This window comes from Populus alba, chromosome 11 (genome assembly GCF_005239225.2).
Source record: "Populus alba chromosome 11, ASM523922v2, whole genome shotgun sequence".
Lineage (NCBI taxonomy): Eukaryota > Viridiplantae > Streptophyta > Magnoliopsida > Malpighiales > Salicaceae > Populus > Populus alba.
Window position 1 is genome coordinate 19,320,786 of NC_133294.1, and position 15,786 is coordinate 19,336,571.

Sequence of the window (15,786 nt, forward strand, 5' to 3'; positions counted from 1 at the left end):
CCACTTTAGTTTCTAGACACCAAAATCAACATTCCTTAATGCAGATAATTTATCTTTAAACAATGAGAGAGTCCACTATCCACAATTCCACAACAATTAACTCACTTGCATAAACACTTTATGCTTCAGAGCATCTCACCTTCTTAACAAAAGACTCACGGAACCAAATGCACAGTTCATCTGAATCTTCATACGCTGAGCGAAGATAATAGCAGGCTGTAATTCACTGACAAATACACAATCAGTATTTCATATCTCATTTCTTCCCATATATTATGGAAGGAAAAGCACCAACATATAAATGCAAGTGATTATGGAGAAGGGAGCCCACAAACTTCATGTAATCTTTAATGAAGGTCCTCTGAAGTAGGGGTGATAATAATATAAGGCAAATAACTTACTGTTGGCCCACTAACAAGATATATGACAAGGACATCTGGAATAGATTTTTCCCTTTAATGTTTTTGTTACAGTGACAAATAATATCCAAAATGGAAGATATTTCTTCAATAAAATAAAGATCCCAATACATATAAACAAGGGTGGTTATGTTTAAATTCAAATTCATCGTAGTTGTATTGGAAATTCTTAAATGAAATTATATAACATGTCAAAGGAACTCCCACATTATTCCATGCCAAAAATAAAATCATAGTGCGATATAGAATAGAGAGATGCATCCAGGCATTCTGGAACAACACTATTCTTGCAACAGAAAGTGGATATTTCCCCTCAGAAACTTACTTTGCATGCATTAGCATACAATAAAAATTACAACACACTACTCAATGTCAACATTATAATAGCAGCTTTATGCAATTCGCTAGGTTTCAATATGTCTGACCACAAAAAAAAAAATCAGTGTTGTATTGAAATAATCCAAAAAAAATTGCAAGCATATTTACCATTTAACCAAAACAAAGTTGCTGCTTTATATTGGAAAAAAGAAAAAAACTGCAAGTAATTCTTGTTGTTTCACATGATAATCTTTCAACACTGATACTACGGTAATCCTGTGAGATGACAATGCAGGTGGCTCTATCATTTTGATACACCTTTCTAAAAGTAGCACTAATAATATATCCAAACAACACAAAACCCCAGAAAACCTTATTCTGAACTACGAATCTCCCGAATAGCAGATAACAGAACATAATCCCCCGCCACACCTCGCAAATGCCGTATGAAAATATTTTTGGTCAACTTGCCAGCCTGGAAAACAATAAACCAGTATAAAATTAGACTCCAGCACTTAGGAAACACTAGACAATAATGCAATAAAAATTGCTATCAGCCTACTTACCCTATACACATCATACAGTTTGGCCACTTCCTTAATTTTGTCAGGAGGAAGCCAACACCTTAATTTTGAAAACAATTTCTCAAGGGAATACTTTGTATGAGTCGATCCTCCCACTTGACCTAAGAAAAAACAGCTTCAATAAAATTACTATACAAAATTGACCGCTAAAATGAACCACCTATGGAAACCAGAATATACCTGCCACGTTAATAGAAGATTTGAAGCTCACAACACACTCAGGGATAATATGTCTGTTCATAACACTCGACCAAACAACATACCACTTGGGATTCTTGGGATCATCAGTGCCAGTATCAAAATCAATACTAGAAGGATAATACTGTTGAGACCCTGCCGCTACTCTCTCAACATTGCCTAATATAACTCTACACAGTATAATATGTTTTTCGCCGTTATCATCTGCCTCTGCAAACTTGGCACTGAAAACAAAACCCATACAAACTCAAATCATCAAAGGGCATAAGGAAAAAAGGAACAGAAAACCTAATAAATCTACTAAGACTACGAAAGAACTCCAACAAAACACAATTAGTGCATTACCTCATATGAGACAATCCAAAAGGAGACAAATATACACCAACACCATAAGTTTCACTAGCAGAAACCTTACGAGGTCCACCAAAACCATGAGCCAGGATACTTTCGACTTCCTTTGCAGGCGCGCCATACCAAGCATACACTGTATTAGAAACACCCCTGGCTGCCTTTGTAATCTCAATCTGCTTTAAAAAGACCTCTTGACGAGCCTCCCCCGAAAGATCCTTACGCGTGCATTGATGGATTGCCGTGATCACAACATCAGGATCAATTTTCTTCATACCGGACAAAAAATAATTCTTCACAGGTGAATAACTCTTCTCTTCTTCTTTAAATACCCTCGTATCCAGCCACCTACAATTTCCCACATCACGCATCCCCAAACGCTGCCGTTTTAATCCACCCTCTTCTTTCTTCGACGAAGTAACCTCGGGCTCTTCTTTGTCACGAAATTCCTCTCTTTTTCGCTTAATTGAATTTCCATCGATATTGACTTCGATTTCAATTTTACGATTACTCAATCTCTCCTCCTCTAGATTATCCCCAAAATCTTCACGCACAAACATTTTAGGAAAAAAGCATTTCCCGTTCACATCAATCCACGCGATTGATCTTTGAATCCCTGAATCAAAATCAATTTGCAACATACGCGTAAAATCAAACAGATACCTTGACTCACGAAACGACATTTCAATCACCGCCTTGCCGTCCAAGAAAGCAGGCTTGAGAGACTCCAAAACCTCGTTTTCAAAATCAATCCACAATCCATCGTGATTGAAGTATATGAACCTAGCCGGCGCTGCACTCTTGGTGAAATTGGCAAGATTTGCGAGAATTAATGGCGTCGGGCAACAATTTGTTGCGCTATTGCAGCAGATTTTAGGGTTAGGTGATGGTGATTGTGGTGGAACGCTAACCCTAATGGATTCTGCCATTGGCTCTTTTCGCTTTTTCCCGGTGTTGATTGTGAAATCAACGAGAGCATGGCAGGATCAAGAACTCATCGTTGTGTCAACCCGGGATTTTTATAGCAATCTCTAATCTAGTGGACGGGATCTTCTTGACTAAAATATCCCCGCTGATTTTTTTTTTATAAAGGCAGCAACGGCGTAACTTTTTTTGTTTTGTAAGGGTATTTTTGGGAGCGGGTGGGGTGGCCATTGAGGGTAGGTATGGGTAACGTTCGCTCAGTGGATGAATGTGGGCGCGGTGACTTGCGAGTTAAGTTAGAGAAAATGGTTTAATGACTGCCACCTCGACAATGAGGTGTTTTTTTATGCTTTCGTTTTCTTTGGCCCAAAGGAAAAGTGGAATTTCTAGACAGCCTTGTGGATTTGACTTTAGCTTCGTGGTTCTTCTTTTATAGTTTATACTGTATATTTGACTTTTACTTTGTTGGAGGCTTTTTTTAAAAAAAATATTTGTTTTAATATGTTTTTTAATAAAAAAATAAAGGATAAATTAAGAATTTATATAATATCTAGTTAAATAAATTATAATCATTTATATATAAAAAAAAATTAATAACAGCCAAAATAAAAATTAAAAAAAAATAAAAGATAAATATAGAATAAGACATTCAATCATACAATATGAGATATTCATCCAATTATGTTCATTTATTGAACTCGAAATTTCACTTGAATCAATAAAAGATAAATTTACACTTTAGAAAATCCATGACCTAAAAAATAAATACAGAATAAAACTGACTTAATAAACTCGCACCCAATTATGCAAGATCGAATACATCAACAATATTATTTAAAAATGAAATATTTTTTATTTTGAAAAATAAATTTCATTTGTATAATACCAGAAAAAATAAATGAATTAAAATAATATCTTAAAAAATCAAGCACATACAAAAAAATTCTATAAAAAAAACTTATATTAAAGAATAGCATGTAAGACCGAGACAAACTCGTATAAAAAAACTCAAAAATATATAATCACAAAACCAATGTTAAAAAAGAAGAACCATGATGGTAAAATCTTACAAGACTGAATATGCAACAAATCAAATATTAAAAGTTAGAATCATGAAAAAAAATCAATTATAGAAAGCATCCCAAATAAAATGAAGGCGGGGAAACAATTTATCAAAGGAAAAATAAAAAAAAATTTGACATGACTTGCATTTTACAGCGGGCCATAATTTTTTTTTTTAGAAAAAAACTCGAGTACAAATGCTATTTTGATATTTTTTTTTACATGATAAAAATTATAAGTGTAAATCAAAAGATCTACCCAAACATCTAATAATTATCCATGTAAATATATTTTTTTTTGTTAGTATTAACTAAAACATAAAGTGGAAAAATGAGAAGATGGGCAAAGATCAAGATATTTGATCTCGCAAGATAAGATATTTATTCACTTCTGTCAACTGAATTTTTTTATTAAAATTAATAAAAGATAATAAAAATAAAAAATACATATTAAGCTAAGTGAATAAAAAAAAAAAACAATGAAAAAATAGCAATTAAAAGAATCATGACTAAATTCAACATAAAAATTATATGAAATTAAATGTTTAGGGATGAAATTGTTCAATTAAGAAAATGAATAAAAAATCATAATTAAAAAATGACTCAATACAAAATAAATAGCAATTAAAAAGGCAGGGATCAAGTTTGATAAAAAAAATAAAGAAATCATATGGCCATGAATGAAATTAAAAATAAAATTCAATTGGAATAATTAAAATTAAGAAAAGATTAACTGAATCAAAAGAAAAAGGAAATTGAATGGCTAGTTTAATTAATTTTTTACATGGCCGGCACACAACTCGAAAAATAAATGGAAAACAAAAAAAGCAAATCGACGTTATTCTCGACCAAACCACCATGCACACACAATCTAGAGAAAAAAAAGATGTCGGGATAGATCAAATAATACAGCGAAAACACGATCAACACTATTGAAGTTAGTCGCACTCGTGTGAGGCATGCATTAATAATTTTATCGTTTTTCCATACAAAATAAAAAATGTTCTTAGAACTAAATAACAATAACAAAAAAATTAGATTGAAATTACATCCAAACCCCTAAAACCGAGGCTTAAAAAATAGATATTAAAGGTAATGTAGTAGTTATATTATTCAATGAGAAACAAAATGACTATAGTGCCTCGGACCAAAGGTTATAACTATTTATTTCTCAAGGTTGATAGAATAACTGTATTGTTAAAATCAATGTAAAATTACTACACCACCCTCTATTATCCTTGAAAATAACAAATAAACTAATAAAAAAAGATATCAATACCCTATCCCAAGCCTTCAGAGCTGAGAAATTCTGCCATGCAAGTCCACGCTAGAATATATCTTGGTACTCGGTGCACACACGGTATAAATCACAGACGGTTTAGAGTTTAACATAATACTTGACAATTGCGTGAGAGGTTGTTTCTTTAAAATTCAATGCCGTGTAAGTTGATTGTCAGCCTAAAGAGCTCAATTACGTTCTTCCATTGACAATTTCGTGTGATTCTTTCTAACAATAGAACAATAGCAGCATTAATGCAAATATACATACATACATACATACATATATATATATGTATAATTCAATTACACATATTTTTCTCTAAAAAATTTACAAATATAATCTTTACTGTTTTTTTTTTCAAAAATAACTTACAAAAAGGCTAGACTTAACTATTAAAATTAAAACTAAATCAAACTAAAATCTTAAAACCTAGCTAGGAAATAAATAAAACAATAACTTGACAAATAAAAAAATTCTGAACAACGTCTTCTTAATCTAATCTAGACATATTCCATATCTTAGCCGATTATCAGTCAACCCTGTACAGAACAGGTAGGTGGAAAGCTCTGGTTAAAAAATTATAAAACAGTCCATCATTAAATAAAAAATTATGATTGTTTTCATTAAAAAAAAAAAATTTAACACATCCCAACATCTTTCTAGACTTGGAATTGTCAATGCTCATATCGTATATCAAATCTCGACTATGAATGCATATATTGAGCAAAGCATGTTGTTGTTTTTGTTTTGTCATCGATGCTTATTCATGTTGTATTTGGTTTTTATTGCTAACCTGCGAGGTTGTAGATTAAGCTGGATTGAAGTTTCTACTATGGTGGTGTTGTGGGATAAAAAAAATCTATAAAATAAGTTTTTATTTGTTTTTGTATTTTAAAAATATTTAAAAAAAATAAAATTTTTTGTTTTTTCTTTACTTTAAACTAATATTTTTATGGTGTTTTTAGGTTAGTTTGATATACTGATATTAAAAATGATTTTTTTTTAATTTTTAATATATTTTTAAATAAAAAATATTTTAAAAAATAATTTTAATCATGTTTTTAAATAGATTATAAGTTGTATTGGATAACTGGAGATACTACTGTGCTTGAATCAATTCAACTTGGATGAAGGAAGCCGAAGATGGTTGTTTGCATGTGTAATAACCCGTGGAAAGGGTGAAAATGATGGAGTGCTCGAGACTCAAAGATATACATAAAACATTAAGTTTATACACCTATAAGATTAAAAAGCAACTTTTAACTTATTTGCATAATTGTTATGTGTTCACATATGCTTATCACCAACAAATGGATATTATTAATAAAAAAAACTAAAACATAACTGTTTTTTTTTACCGTGCTAAACTATTTCTTGTCCCACAATTCACTATAAACGACACTGTTTGAAGAATATTGACTGTGGCTTCCTTAGTGGGATGTTGGGTTGGGCTTTTTTGGTCATTATTATAAGGCTTTTTTTTCTACCTTTTTCCATGTATAGCAGGCCTGAGGGAGGGTTTCATGTTTTTTTTCATCAATTGACTGTTTATGATATGTATTAAAATATAATTCTAATCGTGTTTTTTTAAAATTTTTAATTTTTTAAAATTTTTAATTCTTTTATGTGTTAATCTTAAAAATATTTTTTAAAAATAAAACATGTTATTTTAATGTATTTCTAAATAAAAAAATACTTTAAATTATAACTATCATTACAATTCCATAGAGATATTTTTTTATTTTGGTTACGTTTTTTGCATTAGGGGTGGCTGAAGGATGATGTGTTTGTCTGGGAGGGTGTTTTGATTTTTTGATGTGGAGCGTTAAATGCCCGCTGGTAACTTTCCTGGCATTTTTTCTTCCGCCACTCGTTTCCGCTGTTCTTCCTTTTTTTAACTAGCTTTGTTGAAGAACAATCTTCTAGTTGTTCAGGTTTCTTTGAGAGTGGACGAGGCAATGGTTTTTTCTTGCAAAAATCATTCGGTTTATGATATATTTTATGTGTCTTGATTCGTTTCTGATGATTTTTCCTAGCTTTCATTATCCTTATTATCCCTAGCAACCATCATTGATTTTTCCCTTTGCGTGTACTCTTTTTGTATTTTTTTATTTGTTCCTCACGTGATGATTGATGTGTTGTGTGCATTTCTCTTCATGTTTTTATTGTTTTTTTATGATTAATCCCACGTGTGTCTTTTCTTTACTATTCTTATTTATTTAATCTATATTTCTCTAGTCCATCTATTAGTGCGCGATGATTTGCCTTTATTTATTTATTTATTTTTTCTCTGTTATTGTTTTTTTCTTTCTTTTTCCCAGGTTTCTTTCCCTTTATCTTCATTTTCAGTATTCTTTTTACCTTTCCCCCCTTCGTGATCCTTATTTGCTCTCTAATGATGTTATTTTATTTCTCTGTTTGAATGTGTTATCCAGGTAAAGGCTTTGATGATCTTTTAATTTTACGGGGATCCATTTAAACTGTGACCTTAATTAATTATATATAATTAAAATTATATATATATATATATATATATATATATATATATATATATATATATATATATATATATATATATATAGGGTTGTCTATGAGCAGTAAATGACATTTCTATAGAGGTTAAGAAAAGAAACAAAAAAATCATAAGATGTCTAACTTAACTCTTAAAAGGTTATTAGTTCGAGTTTTACAAATCTTATATTCACTTTGAAGCTTATATGATTGTTAATTTTAAGATTCATGTGATTAATTAAAGTATTCATAAACTAAACTGAATATCTATGTTTATAATAATAATAAAAAATGAAGATTCCAAAAAAAATGTAGAGTTGCCATAAATGTGAGTTTGTAACCAAGACATGAATTTTATGCATGTGGTTAATGGCTGGGAGGGATGAACATCTGATTCTAGAACACATCAAGATGCTGTTACAAGATTACAAGTACCATTAATGTGATAATAGTTGATCTTGAAAGTATTTTTTAATTGAAAAAAATATTAAAAAATATATTTTTTATTTTTTTAAAATTTATTTTTGATACAGCATATTAAAATAATAAAAAAATACTATTTTTTTTTTTTTAAAATTTAACAAGAAAAAAATTTACTTTAAAAAACTGCCTTGTATCATGCGCAGGAATGGACTCGGAATTCACGTGCACCCCAGGCACACGAAGAGTACTTTAACAAGACAAAATCCCGATGTGAATCAAGACATCCCATAAACGGAGCAAATTAAAACTTTACAATAATAAATCGCATAAGGTAAAATGACAACACAAAATATACATTTGTGAGCACATCAATGGAGCAGGCTAATTGGTTGATAGTATCAGAATATTTATTTTCATGTTTCAATCTACTTTTTAAATTATTTTTTATTTAAAAAGTACTAAATTAATAAATTTTTAGATATTATTTGCTATTTTCAAAGTGTTAATATAAAAAATATTATCTTAATATATTTTCAATTAAATTTTTTTCTAAAAAATATTATAGAATGCATCGCTAACATATATAAATTCTTAAAAAATAATTGAATCAATACACTGTTTTTGTTTCAGAGAAAAACTCTATTTAAGCTGTGACTTGTATGCTTAATTTTAATAAAATATCAAACATGTAATTTTTATCATTTTGATCCGATTATTTTTTTTTAAGAAAATTCTCGAAGAGGATTTTATATTAATATTTATCAAATTTTTGATTAAATTTATTTCAAATCGATGCCATTTCAGTGCATAAAACATGCACATCAGATAAAAATGTTAATATTAATTAACTTTATTTTTAATCAAATTTTCTGCAAATGGACCCCATTCTAGTGCATGAAATATGCATATTAAAATATCAATGAAAGGACCCAATCAAGAACGCTGGAAAGATTTGGGACTTAATTGATAAAATATATAGATCTGGTATACAAACGCAACCCAGAATGATTATAAAGGTTTCGGATAAAATTGCGGCTACCTTCCTTTTTTTTTTTTGTTTCACTTTTGTTTTTCAGTCCGACATATTTTAGCATCCATTTATAAAAACCTAGTTTGAGCACACTCATCGTATCTTCGTTTCTTCCTCAAAATTGAGCGCCAAGGCCTCCAGAAAGACCATCAATTCAACTAGCTTCTTCGAAACTCTGTAAGTATCATAGATCTCAAATCACATAAATATTGTTTTAGGTCTCCATTATTCTCTCTTTTGAATGGAAATTCACCATCTGGTTTGGATGCCGAGAGAAAGCAAGAAGAAACAAAAGAGAACGCTTTCTTTCCCTTTGTTTTCTTTTCTCTCTTTGAATGTATTAGCTCATGTTATCTTGGCTTCGAAAAATCGAAGAGTCAGCTTCACTTTTAAGTCATTGGAATGTTCTCTTGGAAACACAAAAATTATGAGTTTCAAGATTCAGATTTTATTCATAGCATTCTCAGATTTAGGGTTCTTGTTTCTATTCACCGGTGAAAATAGAACAGTTATATATATATATATATATATATTCGCGGAATTATTTGTAGGCTTCAAACATTCCGCAATCTTCTATTTTCTGATTTAATCGGGATTCTTTTGCTGTCTTGATGTGCAAACTGCAGTGAAATAAATTTTGCCAGTTATCCGTGGGCATGTCTACTGCATTGACGCCTTCAAAGAGACTGCATGATAGTAAGTCCACGGAGACCAATGGGAAAGGAAAGCGGCAAAACACAGTTGGCACCAATTCCCCCAATCAATCCTTGAAATCCTCTCCGGCTGCTGTAGTTTTCCGTATATTGTGTCCTGCTCCAAAAATTGGCACTGTCACCGGGGAAGGTGGTGCTGTTATTTCACAAATTCGTCAAGAAACTGGTGCAAAGGTTATCGTGGAGGAAAATATACCTGGGTGTGATGAGCAGATAATTGTTATCACTGGTTCTGATGAAAAGACTGAAGTCAGTATTGAACAGAGCAAAAAGGATGGTGATGAAGAGGCTAACGTGGCTGAAGAGAGCGATAATAAAAATGATGGCAATGAGAAGGAAGAAGAGAAGGAAGGTGTTCCTGTAGAAGGCTCAGGGACTGTAAAAGAAACTTCATCAATGCAGAAAGCGTTATTGCTTGTTTCGGAAAAAATGTTTGAAGCAGATCCGGTGACAGATGGAGGGGATGAGGAAAATAACAAGCCTTCTACTTTTATTTTGAGGTTACTTGTCCTTTCCAGTCAAGTTGGCTGCCTTTTAGGAAAGGGTGGCAATGTAATCAAACAAATGTCAGCTGAAAGTGGGGCACAGATTAGGATCTCTCCTAGGGATAGACTTCCCATATGTTCCTCAGTTTCTGATGAGCTAGTTGAGGTAATTGAATATTACTTTTTTTGTCCTGCCATATTGTCACTGATTATAGAAATTATTGTGCATTTTTATTCACCATGCCCTCGAATGCTATCAATTATATTTACTACGAGCAACCGATAGTGTTCGTCTAGAAAGATAAGAACGCGTGCAAAAAGGATGTGCAAAAAGCATGGAATGAGGGGGATAGGTTCAAGCATAGCTTGCAAAGGTTGCTATGGAACAAGGAGTTTGTTCTAGAACCATTACATCTATTACTCTATGTGTCACGTGTAACATAGCATGATCCCATAATCTTGATAAAACCAAACCATTCAACCTAATTGCAAAATTTAATCTTGCTGAAATGCATTAAAGCTGTCTGTTTAATTGTCCAGATCTCTAAATTGTAGTTTTGATAATGTTTTTTACTGTTATAATTACTTATGACCCCTGGATTGTCTTACAATGCATGGTTAGCCTGCAAACTTGGCTTGATTACATCTTTCTTCATTTGTCTGGATTTTTTACTTTGTACAAATGACCAGGTTCCTAACAGTAAGAGTGAAACCTTGACAGTAATTGTTATGAATGCTGATTTGGACAAATGGTCTTCACATCTGAATTTTATGTTTTGGATACATAAATTCATATATTCTCAACATATTCAATGATGTCGCTGCAGATAACAGGAGAGATTGATGCAGTTAGGAAAGCTCTCCAATCAGTTTCTAAACAGCTTTTGGAGAATCCACCCAGGGATCATGATTCTTTCCCTGCCAATCCTTCTGGGACTTCATCACATTCATCCGGCCATTCTCATCCCAGGCCAGAAGCTTACCTGCAACGCCATTCTTTTTCTGGTCGTGGAAAACCTTATGCTGTTAGACCCCGGGATCGTCATGAAAATGTTATCCAGGATCAAATGAAGCCTGTGCCTGATGTACTAACCTTCCGCTTATTGTGTCACAATGAGAGAGTAGGAGGTGTCATTGGAAAGGGAGGTACGATAATAAAGATTCTTAAGCAAGAAACTGGCTGTGATATTAAAGTTATGGAAGGAGTTTCTGATTCGGAGGACCGAGTAATTGTCATCTCTGGTCTGGCGGTATGGTTTGTCTATCGTTTCCTGCTTGCATGTTATGACTGTTAAGTTTTAGTGATTCTCTTGGTCATTCATTTATGTAATGCATTTCGCCTGACAACAAGTCAATCATTGCAGCACCCAGATGATAGGATATCAGCTCCTCAAGATGCAGTTATTCGTGTGCAGACCAGGATAGCTATGGCTATATCCAACAAAGAGAAGGTTATAATAGCAAGGCTTCTTGTTTCCTCTAATCAAATTGGTTGTCTCCTTGGCAAGGGTGGCGCCATCATGTCTGAAATGAGGAAGTCATCTGGCGCCTATATTCGTATACTAGGGAAGGACCAGATTCCAAATTGTGCTTCAGAAAGTGAAGGAGTGGTTCAGGTAACTTTTTTTCTTCACAATAATATCTTTTAGGTTGATGTGATAGGGAATTTTAAATCCACCAATTTACATCACTTTGAGAATGTTTTCATTTGATGTCTTAAATAGCATTGATAGTTTTATACACTACAGGTTTGCCATCCTATGATGAATATGCAAGTTGATGTACAATGTTTACATAGCAAAGACATTTCTTCACAGTGTTACTTCTGATGAACTTAGTTGATGGTTTGCCATCCTATGATGAATATGCGAGTTGATGTGCAATGTTTACATAGCAAAGACATTTCTTCTCACTGTTACTTCTGATGAACTTAGTTGATGGTTTGCCATCCTATGATGAATATGCAAGTTGATGTGCAATGTTTACATAGTAAAGATATTTCTTCACTCAGTTACTTCTGATGAACTTCGTTTTTACTGTGTTTGTCTCTTGTGTTGTTTCTTTTTGGACAGATAAACGGAGAGTTTGAAGTAGTTAAAGAGGCTCTTTTGCAGATAACCACTAGGTTAAGGCATCATTTCTTCCAAAACCTATTTCCTTCCATGGACCATCTTTCAAATCCTGCATTTTTGGATCAAGTACCTCCATTTCCTCCATATATGGGAAGGAAGGAACTCTCTCCTCCATTCCATTCATTTCCCAATTTTGATGGAATGGTTGGTGCACCTCCACATGTCAGTTTCCCTCCCCATGATGATCATCATCCTTTCATGCACAATATTCATAGACCAGGGATGCCCCCACATATGGCTGAAAGAAAACCATGGGGTCCTCAGGTAGTGAATTGTCTCCTTTCCCTTATGCTCTGTTTGAGCTTCTCTCAAGCTTGACTGGTGTTCCCCGGCAATATGATGGTTTCCCTCTTGATTAACCTTTTACCATTTCTGACATTACAAGGAAGAGCTGGAAATTCTAATATTGAACTCTGAAAAAAATAACCATCAATTATAATTGGTAAATTGTTTCCTGGATTGGTTTGCAGGGACTTGCTGAAGGTGGTGGCCCAATGGGCTTGCCAGACTTTGCAGGACCTCCACAAAGAAGAATTTCAGGTTTTGGAGGGTATGATATCCTATTATTTCTCCCCAATCCCTTTCTCACCCTTGTAAACTGCAGGTTTAAAATTGTTCATCTATTTTTGCTTCCATTAATTATGTATGCAGGGTGAGCCATCCAGCTATTATTACAAGTACTACTATAGAAGTTATTGTTCCTCGTACCGTTGTTCCTGTAATTTATGGAGAAGATGGTGCATGTTTGAAACAAATTCGTCAGGTATATCCTACGATTTATTCATCCATTTATTTGTCATGCATGTAAACTAATATTCTAATTAACCTTAATACCCACAAAAAAAATAAAAAAATAAATCCAGGAATGGGCTTACCTGTAATTTTTGGAAAGAGAATTTAGAGTATGCTTTCATATCAATATTATTATGCAACAAGTCAGGGCTGGGGTTTTTATTCATTTAAATTTTCCATCCTGGAGACTCTTCATTAATGTTTATTTCAACAGTTTCTCTTATTAAAGAAACCTTGATACACGGAGAATTTCATTATTACTGGTTCTGTTTCAGATCTCTGATGCAAAAATTACCATTAATGAGCCAAAGCCAGGAGCTTCTGAAACAGTGATTATAATATCTGGGACACCTGAACAGACCCATGCAGCACAGAGTCTTATTCAAGCATTTGTTATGAGTGAAAGGGAGTCTTCCTGAACTTATTGATTAGGTAATATTTCTAACCACCCCCCCTGACTGACAATTGAAATTGAGCATCATGGAATATGACTAGTGTCAATAGGCCACATACTCAATAGGTGCCAAATATGATGTGTCTAATGACCTGCACTCATTTATTTCACAGCTTGAAAAAAGAACTAACTCATTTAAATGCAACTGAGACTTGATATCTCCGGTGGCACTGAAGATCATGAAGATTGAAGATCTCCATAGATCAAAATTGGCAGTTTTGCGAGTACAGTAAAACCCACCTGAACTTACCTATGAACGGATATCATACTTTGCAGATTGATTAGCTCCTTCTTGGATTGCATGTCTGTTGAATGTCATATGAAGTGCTATATAATGATGAAATTGTACCTTAAACATCCATGAAAGTTGGTGATGATGAACTTATATTAAATGGAAAGCAATCTTTGAGTAGTGCTGACTGGTCCTATTTGTCTGTTTTCTGTTCTCCTCAGAACCTTTTCACTATATTAAACTCACTCAAGAATTTTTTTTCACATGTTACACTGTGTCCTAGCTGACTGATATTCCTTAAAATGAGAAGATTCTGTTCGTGTAGCAGCACTTTGGTAGTGTTAGTTTTCTGAAGGACACACTTTTTCACTGCCAGCCTGTATTACATGCAACAGTCATCCCTTTTTACCATTAAACCCACCACATATCTAGATAGCAATGGTTTTCTGTTTGAGAGAAGAGGAAATGCATCTGTTGTCTACAAATATCCTTTAGCCTCACCTCATAATTGCAAGCGATTACACAACATATTAATGAATATATTTTTAATATTACTTGGGCTGCTATTTTTGCCTAGAGTGTTATAGCATATTATTTCGACATTCATTTTGGATGTGGGAATATGAGGAATGCATTTTCTTCCTAAGACATGTCTATTTTATTTCTCATGAATCATGATGCCATCCCTTCTTATAAGGGCTACAATCCATGGCAGTGCCCTTATCTATTCTCTTAGGGTCTGTTTGGTATATTTGTGGCTTTTAGCTGTGGAATTTCCTATGGTTTTTGGTTGGGCTTTTAGTTGTGGCTATTGTAGTTGTGACCACGGTCAGTTCTGGCTGCCGTGGCAGTGGTTGTAAAACTGTTTGCTGTTAACATGCTTTTATGTTAGACGAGTTTCAAAAGCAAAAACTTCCATTATATAGCTTCTGACTTTTGGATTTCAAATGGCTTTCAAAAGAGCATTCTGAATTTTACCAAAACTTCTTTTTCATTGGCTTTTGGGGGGGAAGCCCCAAAAAGTGAAAAAAAAGGCAAAAGCCCTTCTTAGCCAAACAGGTTCTTAACTATTTCAGATGCCAAATTTGATGGAGAACATGCAGAGATGTTCTAAAGTATATGCTCAGGTTTATGGATCTGACCAACAGCAAGAGTAATAATGAAATTATTTGACTCGTGAAGTCAGACACATCTCCTGTGAAAAGTTGTATAACTAACAATCCGAGAATATAATCAGATTTGTATTATATAAAAAAGGTTAATGTTTTCAGATTGATTCCATGAATGTTGGTCATTTACTTTTGAAGTTTCCAGTCTCTTGTACTGAACGACTGATATATATAACTTCAAATATTTTGATCGGATTTTTCTTTCTTCTTGCTGGAAAATGTCAAATTGGATCAAGAAAACAGAAGAGTTTGGTAGAACATTGACTTTCTATTCAATATGTAACTGAATTTGTTGTCTCTGATGGTTCAATGTTCATGGATTCAGTGCTGTCCTTTGGTTGATGGTTTGATAGGTTAAGATCATTTTTAGCTTTTCAAATGCTGCCCTGGAGGGCGTTTTCACTGTTTTTTATGCTTTAATCTTCCCTTCTACATGATTCATATGAAGGCTCTTCTATCTCTTGTCCTCATGGTTCTTGTTTAGAATTTCTCCTCTTTGTTCTCATTCTAATCTTGTTACATAAATTGAAGTAATTTCCTTGTTTTAAACCCTTAGGTGTTAGTTCATTCTGTTTTTGGACTTCCATATCCCATATATGTAGCCATCAGTTTCTTAACGTTATTGGGGTTTGGAACCATTAAAAGACCTAAAAAGACCTGAAGTTAGGATATCGAAAAACTTGAGGAGATAGGTAGGTAGAGAAGTGTATT

General features: G+C 33.1%; 2 protein-coding genes across 2 annotated transcripts; one reads left to right on the forward strand and one right to left on the reverse strand.

The window, feature by feature from the left end:
- Positions 1-848: 848 nt before the first annotated feature.
- LOC118031404 (probable inactive poly [ADP-ribose] polymerase SRO3) lies at positions 849-2,896 on the reverse strand. The gene is made up of 4 exons (XM_035035804.2): positions 1,865-2,896; positions 1,502-1,743; positions 1,304-1,422; positions 849-1,212 (listed from the first exon to the last, which is right to left on the reverse strand). The coding sequence occupies exons 1-4, from the start codon at positions 2,794-2,796 to the stop codon at positions 1,111-1,113; spliced, it is 1,395 nt and encodes a 464-aa protein (XP_034891695.1). The 5' UTR covers positions 2,797-2,896; the 3' UTR covers positions 849-1,110.
- A 6,223-nt stretch (positions 2,897-9,119) lies between these two features.
- LOC118031406 (RNA-binding KH domain-containing protein RCF3) lies at positions 9,120-14,086 on the forward strand. Its single transcript, XM_035035806.2, has 9 exons — positions 9,120-9,275; positions 9,725-10,462; positions 11,124-11,546; positions 11,661-11,912; positions 12,369-12,692; positions 12,899-12,978; positions 13,080-13,191; positions 13,496-13,652; positions 13,788-14,086. The coding sequence occupies exons 2-8, from the start codon at positions 9,755-9,757 to the stop codon at positions 13,637-13,639; spliced, it is 2,043 nt and encodes a 680-aa protein (XP_034891697.1). The 5' UTR covers positions 9,120-9,275; positions 9,725-9,754; the 3' UTR covers positions 13,640-13,652; positions 13,788-14,086.
- The last annotated feature ends 1,700 nt before the right edge of the window (positions 14,087-15,786 follow it).

What these genes read in the sequence shown, in the direction of transcription:
- LOC118031404 (XM_035035804.2), bottom strand. Translation starts at nt 2,796, where the DNA reads ATGGCAGAATCCATTAGGGTTAGCGTTCCACCACAATCACCATCACCT. An exon ending in TTTGGATTGTCTCATATGAG is followed by an intron (nt 1,744 to 1,864) that starts GTAATGCACTAA and finishes TTTTGTTTTCAG; the next exon opens with TGCCAAGTTTGCAGAGGCAG. An exon ending in ATCTTCTATTAACGTGGCAG is followed by an intron (nt 1,423 to 1,501) that starts GTATATTCTGGT and finishes GTTTTTTCTTAG; the next exon opens with GTCAAGTGGGAGGATCGACT.
- LOC118031406 (XM_035035806.2), top strand. Translation starts at nt 9,755, where the DNA reads ATGTCTACTGCATTGACGCCTTCAAAGAGACTGCATGATAGTAAGTCC. An exon ending in TTGTCATCTCTGGTCTGGCG is followed by an intron (nt 11,547 to 11,660) that starts GTATGGTTTGTC and finishes CAATCATTGCAG; the next exon opens with CACCCAGATGATAGGATATC. An exon ending in AGAATTTCAGGTTTTGGAGG is followed by an intron (nt 12,979 to 13,079) that starts GTATGATATCCT and finishes TTATGTATGCAG; the next exon opens with GGTGAGCCATCCAGCTATTA.